Below are 8,607 nucleotides of genomic sequence, written 5' to 3'. Positions count from 1 at the left end.
GGGACAGTGTTGACATGTAGTGGGGTTGTTGACCGTTGTTATAGGGCAATATGTGTACTAACTGTTTAATGAGAAACTATTTTGTTCTGTAAACCTTCATCTAAAGTGAGAATAGCAGCACAACTGGAAGAACATAGTTGATGTAACTGAATTGTACATGTAGAAATTTTTGAAATGGTGTATTTTTGGCTATGTATATTTTCACCAAAAAAAAAGGGTCCTCCAAGGCCGAGAAGAGAGCGTGTTGACATGTGGTGGGGTTGTCAACCAATGTCATAAAACAATATGTGTACTGACTGTTTAATGAGAAAATATTTGTTCTGTAAACCTTCACCTAAAGTACAATGTTTTTAAAAAAGTATAAATATAATTAAAAAAATTAAAATGTTCGGAGCATGGAAGGCAGATACCCATAAATTAAGGCGGTAGGGTGAGGTCTTGAATCTTCCCACGCTGCAGGCAGGCGGACTACCGGGAGCTCACTTGCTGGGGGCGTGGCGCGCGGGCTGCCAGTGCTTTCCTTTGATTGGGTATTTTCTCTTAGTGGAAAGCCAATCACCGAGGGCGGTGGAGGGGTGGGGCCAGGTTCGTCGTGCAGACCCCGCCCAAGTTCCAGCGGCCTCTGGCTGACCAGATAGGCGGTGAGTCCCGATCCAGACCCTGTTAGAGACCCTCCCGCCGCAGGGAGCACCCTTCTCCCAAGCACCGCATCCTGGGTGTCGATGTCCCGCCCTCTTTGTGCTCAGTGCACCCGCCTGTGAAATGGGGGGCTGGCGCTAGTAGCCTGGGGAGGAGGTCCTGACAGCCTCATCTGCTGGGCCTGGGGGCGGGGAAAAGGGAGGCCGTGTTCCCACAGGATGGCGCAGGAGGAGGGCGGGAGCCTGCCCGAGGTGCCGGCGCGGGTCGGGGCCTCGCACCGCGTCACCGACCTGGCCCTCAAACTCCACTTCTATGACGGCTGGGCCCCAGGCTACGATCAGGTGAGCCACCAGGGGCCTCACCTCCCTCCCTCACCCAACCTCAGTTTTCCTGTCTGTAAAGTGGAAATAATTCGTTAGCCTTGGGTCTCAGGACAGCTATGAGAACGAAGGGAGACCTGGGTGAGGACCCTGCAGTACTGCTCCCTTAGAGACTGGCCCCTCCTCGTTCACCCACAACAGCCCTGCCTTCTGAGCAGCCTCACCCCCCCAGAGATCAAGGATCAAGACCTCCCCACCCTGGGGCTGCAGACCAGCCAGAAAGCACCTTGGAGGAGGTGCCATTGATGGTCACTCTGGACTAAGCAGAGTTACTAACAGCAGAGAAGGTCCCCAAGAGCAGAGGGGTGGGGGCTTACCGATCCTGCCAGGTCTCCCCCCACTGTAGCCCCAGCAGGGCCTGGGCCTCCAACACATGCACACACACCTTGGCCTGGCTGACTCCCAGACCACTCACACAGGAAGTCCACCAGGCCCTGCACTCTATCCCCAGGACGTGGCCGCCCTACAGTACCGCGCCCCTCGCCTCGCAGTGGACTGCCTCACCCAAGCCCTTGCAGGCCCGCCCCACACCACCCTGATTCTGGGTGTGGCTTGTGGCACTGGCCTAGTGGCTGCTGAGGTGAGACCTCCCCAGACCCCCTGCCCCCTGCTAGGCCCCCACTTCTCAAAGGTCCTACCACCCCGGCCCCAGCACACTGCCTCCTTGCTCAGTTCACTGGTCCCAGACACATGAGCCACATCCACCGCGGGGCCCCTTGCCCTCCCCAGGTATGGGGACCCAGCTTGGAGGTGGCAGGGTGTGAACGGTAACTGGAACATACTCCCCTACCCCCACCCAGCCGCAGGCTCGGGGCTTCCTCCAGCTGCACGGGGTGGATGGGAGCCCAGGGATGCTGGAACAGTCTCGGGCTCACGGCTTCTACCAGTGCCTCAGCCTCTGCATACTGGGCCAGAGGCTCTGCCCAGCCCTGAAGGTACTTCCCCACCTGACATCCCAAGGCCCACCTGCACCAAGCCCCTTCTCGTGCCACTTGCCCTCACCAAGCCCCCCTTCACCTCTCTAAGTCCCATCTCCCTTGCTGATCCTCCATGAGCCCCCTCCCCACACTGAGTCCCCATTCACCTTGTTGCACTTCCCACCCACTCATTGAGAGCCTCTCGGAGCCCCTAGGAGCCCCCAGTGAGCCCTCCACCTCCTGATCTGACCTCAGCCCAGGCCTGGCCCACAGCTGCCATATCCCCCACAGGATCTGGGTCCTGCAGACACTGGTGGCAGGCCTTGTCCCTCCCCAGGCCCCCACCACGGGACACTCTCTTCCAGGGGAACCTAAGGCCACCCTACAGACTAACTACCCTACCACATCCACACGCCCACCTCAGGGACCTTCGATGCAGTGCTGATGGTGGGTGCCCTCAGTGACGGCCAGGTGCCCTGTAGTGCAGTACCTGAGCTCCTGCGCGTCACTAAGCCAGGTGAGGAGCAGTCCCCCACTGTCTTAGTCATCTGGTGCTGCTATAACAGAAATACCACAAGTCGATGGCTTTAACAAAGAGAAGTTTATTCTCTCACAGTCCAGTAGGCTAGAAGTCCGAATTCAGGGCATCAGCTCCAGGGGAAGGCTCTCTCACTCTGTCGGCTCTGGAGGAAGGTCCTTATGATACATCAGTCTTCCCTAGATCTGGGAGCATCTCCGTGCAGGAACCTCAGGTCTAAGGGATGCACTCTGCTCCCAGCACTGCTTTCTTGGTGGTGTGAGGTCCCCATGTCTCTCTGCTCACTTCTCTCTTTTATATCTCAAAAGAGATTGGCTTAAGACACTATCTAATCTTGTAGACCTCATCAGTATAACTGCTGCTAATCCATCTTATTACATCATAGTGATAACATTTACAACACACAGGGAAATCACATCAGATGATAAAATGGTAGACAATCATACAATACAGGGAATCATGACCCAGCCAAGTTGACAGATATTTTTAGGGGACACAATTCAATCCATGATACCCACACACATACCTTCCCCCTCCACACAGGCCTCAGAACCCCTCAGGCCAAGCAAGAGCCAAGGCTCTGCCCAGAGTCACACAGCAGAGCCTGGCATCCCAGCCATCAGCTGCCAGCCCAGGGCTTGGCTCAGCAGCCACCAATGGCAGAGCCAAGCAGTCAGGCAGCTAGGTCACCTCTTACCCTTTGGGCATCCAGGAGCAACTCCACTCTGCTCACCAGCCTGTTGCCTCGCTATAAACAGGGCGGCCCTAACCCTCCCCATAGGGCGTTGGTGAGAACTGGGCAGAATGATGTCTCTAAGGCCTTTGCTTCAATCCTGGTACAGAGCAGGCACTCAGCTCAGTTCCCTCACCTTCCAGCTTCCTCACTAACTCTGGGCTGCCCTTAGGCAGGTCTCTTTCTCTTTACGGCCTCAGTTTCCTCATCTGTGAAGTGGGGCTGCTCAGATGAACATGTTTTGTAAACTACAGTTGGGCTGATGTGTAGGCGCAGACTGTGTTTACTGTGCTCCTGCTGTGTGCCTTGCCCTGTGATCTGGGGAGAAGATACAGACTCGGCTCTCTGGGGCTCACTTACCAGCCCACTGGGGCCCAGGAAGGAGCTAGAGGGCCCAGGGCCACGAGGGCTGTGAGTGCTCATCGCTCTGAGAATTTGGAGGGGAGTGGCCTTCTAGAGGCTGAGGTGAGGAGCAAGGTCAGTCCATCCAGCTTAAGTGAAGTCACAGGCAGAAAGGAGAATGGCAGGGCATAAGGTCCACGAGTCACTGGCTGACCAGCAAACAGGAAGTCAGCGGGGTATCCTTAATTGTGGTGAGATTGTGTCCTCCCCAACCCCTCCAGCCCCTAGCCCAGCAGGGATTATGGCTAAGCCTGAGCAGGTCTGGGCAGGCTTGCGGTGCAGCAAAGGACATTGGTGGGGTCAGCACGAGGGTTAGAGGTTGGGCCCAAAAACCTGAACCAGCAACATCTTGGCCTCCTCTGTCCAGCCACGCTTGCCACCCCCACCCCCTGCCCATACACACATACATATACACACACACACACAGCCAGAGCCCTGTCTGCCCCATCCACCCTGCTGACCCTTTGCTAGGGAGCCTGTCCTCTCACTGTGTCTCCTCCGCCAGGAGTGCCCTGCTTTTTCTCGCCCCTTCTTCCAGGAGACCTTCCCAGACACCAGTCACTTGTCTTCCCCTGCCCTCCTTCAGAGTATATCTGAGACCTCACTGGGTACACGGTGGTGCCTGGATAAGACCTGAGGGCTGAGATCGTTCACTCATTCAGCCAGCACTTTCGGAATGTGCCAGGCATTCCATACACACCGGACTTCCTGTGAGACAGGACAGTCATTCACTCTGCAAACTGGGCAACAGGCTCAGAGCAGTGAAGGGACTGCCCAAGGTCAAAGCTCAAGTGCTTCCTGCCCCGTCCCATGCACCCAGACATGCTGGAGCCAAGAGGCTGGGGTATCAGGGAGGAGGGAGCCTCCTTGGAAAGGACAGTTGGGCTGGGGTTGTGGGGAGCACAGGAGGCTGCACTTCTGGGGAAGGGAACAGTGAGCACCACACGCATGGAGGAGGGAAAAGGCTGGCCTGGGGACGGAGCTGGAAGAACTTATGGCCTTGAAGACATGAGCAGGAACGGGACAAGCTTCCCAGGCAGGAACAGGCCTATGGCTATGGCTCCTGCCCCTCAGCCAGCTCACCCACTCTCCCTCTCCCCAGGTGGGCTGGTGTGTCTGACCACCAGGACCAACCCGTCCAACCTTCGATTTAAGGAGGCACTAGAGGCCACCCTGGACCAGCTGGAGCAGGCTGGGGCATGGGAACGCCTGATGGCCTGGCCTGTGGACCGGTGGGAGCTGGCCACCTCTGAGGTTGAGGTGGTGCCTGGCACCTCTGCCAATGACGGCTTCATCTCGGGTATCATCTACCTGTACCGAAAGCAGGAGGTGGCCCAGGCCAAGGGGGCGAGGCCCAGCCCTCAGCCCCTGCTGGGCCTCTGACCCTCTGTGTCAGGCCAGTCGGCAGGGCCTCCCCTGCTTCATCTGTAAAATGGTGCCAGCCCTGCCCCTCAAGAATGCTCTGCCTATTAAATGAGCCCCAGAAGAGAGGGCGAGACTCGTGACTCTGTTTCTTTCATGACCCGCCCACCCCCAAGCCAGGCACACTCACAAATGTGACTTTATAATTCCTGCTGGGGTGGTGGGCACACCCACTTCTAACTCATAGATGACAAAACTGAGGCTGGGCAGCATGGGAACATGCACACACTGTGACACGGGCAGAGAGGGGGCAAGTCCAGAACCAGGTGACTGCTGAGACCTGGGCCCTGTCCCAGACAACCCCAGATTCAGGCCACAGGGCCTAGCTGTAGGTCAGGCCTTAGCCAGGCATTTGCACATGTCCTGGACTCGGCTTCTTTGCCTGGAAAGTGAAGTTGGAATGCGAGCTTGGGAGGTGAAAGGGCTTGGTGACCATCGGTGGAGTAGATGGGACAGGACTGATGAGTTCTGCATCTGGGGCCATGGGACGGTGTCATGGGGAGGAGGCGTGAAGCTGGTCCTTCGGGACAAGCAGGATTCAGACGAGTAGAGAAAGGAAAAAGACATTCCAGGCAGGGACAGCCTGGGCGGGACCTGTAGGGTGACCCAGAGAGGGAGAGCAGACCAGCCTGGGTGCTGGGACAAAGCTGGACGAGGAGGGAGAGAGGGCCACCGAGTGGGTGTTCCCGTGGGGTTCCCTGGCACCTCAGCAAGTCCTGGGCATAGACTTGGGTTTCCTGCACATGGAGTTTACCGTCCAAATACTAAAGCACTTGAACAAGGTGGCTCCAGAGGTCGGGACCAGTTCTGATTTTTCATAATTCCCTGAAACCAGTTTTTTAAGCACTCAAGTCATGGCCACAAGACAATGGTCGTGCCACTCACTGACCCCTGCCCCTCACTAGGCTTTAGCCCTGCTCCTGCGCACCTCCACCGCTGAAATCAGAGACAATAAATACTTCAGTCCTCCTGTGCACAGGTCCCATTTATTGTAGAAAATAATAATAATTACAGTGATGAATTGATTTCCTTAAATTACTAAAAAACAAACATAAACTACATAGGAGGCAGGGAGCCCTAGGGCTTCCTGGGGTGTAGCCAGAGAAAGGCTGCTCCTGGGCCCTCCCCAGCTGGCCGGTGTCCTTGGTAGGGGCAGAGGATTCGGAGGCGGCCAGGTTCGAGGGGTCCAGAGAGGCAGAGAGAGTCCTGAGGTGGAAGAGTGGGAGCAGCCTGGGCCCACAGCTGCTCCCATGGCCGCCCCCCCGCCACCGCCCAAACCAGTTGTAGCACCTTTACCCCTCCTCTCCCAAACCCGTCTGTCCACTCGTGCTCCTGGCAGGTGGGTGGGTGAGTCCTTGGGTTTCGATGGCCAGACACAGCCCAAGCACTTGCCGACCCACTCAGCCGCCTGCCCGCCAGTGCACCAAAGCCGGAGCAAGGCCAGGAGGACTGCTGGACCAGGGGATGACAGCAGGAGGAGGGCGTCACAGACGACGTGAGCAGAGGGCGCGGAGATGATCAAAGCAGGGCACGGTGCCCAACACAGGCATGGACACGGCACTGCATGTGTGTTCAGAACCAGGGCCCAGGGTCAAGGCTAAGCTGTCCCGGCCAGCAGGAGCTAGCTCATCCCCCACCCCCTCCACACCCTGTTGCTTCTGCCCCCCTCCCCTAGATCCAAAGGCCAGTCAGAGGGTGGCACAGGGGTCTTTCCTTCCATCCTCACTAATAGAGAGAAAACCTCAGGAGGGTGTCCGAAAGGGTTAGAGGTCTGAGGGCTGCTGACCTGTGGCCTCACTCGGTCCCAGTGTGCCCGGCCCCCAGAAGTCAGTGGCCCATGGCAGGGCCATCCTGAGGTCACAGGCTCAGTCCAGGGGAAAACAAAGCTGGATAGGACAGATCTGAGCAGTGGCAGCTTACACGTAGTTGCTGCTCGGCACGGAGCGGGCGGCGGAGTACTTGGCCGAGTAGGGCTTGTCAGTGCGAGGCGGGCAGCTGAAGCAGAGCAGGGCACCACCGAGCAGCAGCAGGCCTGAGGCGGCCCAGCCAATGTAGAGCGCAGCGCCCATTTCCCGCTTCTGTGAGGAGACCACCAGCGGGTTGTAGAAGTCGCGGATGACACTATTGGCCGTCCAGGACACAGGCACCATCACCAGCAGTCCTGCCAGCAGGAACACCACGCCCGCCACAATCATGGTCTTGGCCTTGGCACTCTCGTCCTCCACGCAGTTGGTACACTTGCCGCCCACCACCGACAGCAGCATGCCCAGCACAGCCACGATGATGCAGATGACGACGAGCGCACGGGCCGCCTGCAGGTCCTGCGGCAGCGCCAGCAGCGAGTCGTACACCTTGCACTGCAGCTGGCCGGTGCTCTGCACCACGCAGTTCATCCACAGGCCCTCCCAGATGGTCTGCGCCGTGAGGATATTGCTGCCGATGAAGGCCGACACGCGCCACATGGGCAGCGCGCAGCACACGATGGCGGCCAGACAGCCTAGCACGGCCAGCGCAATGCCCGTAACCTGCAGCCCCATGGAAGCCATGGCTCAGCATCTGCTGGGGTCTGGGACCAAGAAAGCTCTGGGCAGCCGTAGGATTAGAGTACTGAGGAAGGCCACTCAGTGTTTGAAGGGACAGCCTCTCACTGGGAGTCCAGAGACAAAGCCAGTCAGAGCAGTCGCCGAGGATCTCTCCCGAGTCGGGTGCACAAGCCAGCCAGAGGGTGACCAGACCAGTTCCTTCCCGCCGACCGCTGCTATCTCGCTCTGACTCTCAGGCTGCAGGTTGGAGTAGTTATATGGCTCTGGCAGAGCAGGCAGGGGCAGAGGGAGGGGTTTCGGTCACTGGGGCCTCCCCATGACCAGTTTCCCCAGATTCCTGAACCGAAGCCAACAAAGGCACTTTAAGGCCTCAAGGCTGGGCCCCTGAGTCACCGTCCTGGGGAGCTAGTCTCAGAGAAGACTGCCCTCTCCCTTATCCCCGGGCCCATGCTGAGGTCAGCTGGGAGACAGACACTGAATCACAGCCTACGGGCACCAGGACCTGCACGGGGCAGGGCAGGGCGGCAGCAGAGCCAAGCTAGGTTAAAGGCCTGAAGACCAGGATCCGCCATCCACTCTGCCCTCATTCCAGGCTTGGGCAGGCGGACCGGGGTGGAGCCCCTCAGGGAGAGGGGCTGAGGATGGAGCCCTGGGAATGTCAGACAGGCCAGCCTTGATTACGGCTGTCCTACCCTTATCATCTCCACCACTGGTGGTGTCTCTCCTGTTATAATCAGTACTATGATTATGATGATGGTGATTATTGTCCGTGCATTTGGCTTCACCAGCAATCTTCTTGGCATTGGCCAGGTGAGGTCTAGTTCTGGGGAATGAGGTGCTGGGGGCCAGGACTCCTGCATCCACCTCCTGCTCTCCCTCATCTCTCACCACCTGCTCTGCAGAGGAGAGACCTGGAGGTGACCCACTTTAGGGCAAAGAGGAGGAAGCCTGCCCCCTCCACAGAAGTTTAGGCCAGTGGGCTCTGCTCCTGCCTGGGCCGGGCTGGCTTGGGCAGAACCATGTGGGGGATGCC

General features: G+C 58.1%; 2 protein-coding genes across 2 annotated transcripts; one reads left to right on the top strand and one right to left on the bottom strand.

The window, feature by feature from the left end:
* Nucleotides 1-857: 857 nt before the first annotated feature.
* METTL27 (methyltransferase like 27) lies at nucleotides 858-4,992 on the top strand. The gene is given in 6 exon segments (XM_004391443.1): nucleotides 858-980; nucleotides 1,471-1,599; nucleotides 1,820-1,934; nucleotides 1,937-1,954; nucleotides 2,361-2,453; nucleotides 4,712-4,992. Coding segments are annotated over 6 exon segments (759 nt in total).
* A 1,955-nt stretch (nucleotides 4,993-6,947) lies between these two features.
* On the bottom strand, nucleotides 6,948-7,577 carry CLDN4 (claudin 4). Its single transcript, XM_004380759.1, has one exon. It carries the CDS (start codon nucleotides 7,575-7,577, stop codon nucleotides 6,948-6,950), a length of 630 nt encoding a protein of 209 aa, XP_004380816.1.
* Between the last annotated feature and the right edge of the window lie 1,030 nt (nucleotides 7,578-8,607).

Source organism: Trichechus manatus, unplaced genomic scaffold, assembly GCF_000243295.1.
Source record: "Trichechus manatus latirostris isolate Lorelei unplaced genomic scaffold, TriManLat1.0 scaffold00077, whole genome shotgun sequence".
Lineage (NCBI taxonomy): Eukaryota > Metazoa > Chordata > Mammalia > Sirenia > Trichechidae > Trichechus > Trichechus manatus.
Note: the sequence above shows the minus strand (reverse complement) of the source record. Positions and strands in the feature narration are given on the sequence as shown.

Bases quoted from the DNA above. Each gene is read 5' to 3' on its own strand.
- CLDN4 (XM_004380759.1), bottom strand. From the start codon at position 7,577: ATGGCTTCCATGGGGCTGCAGGTTACGGGCATTGCGCTGGCCGTGCTA.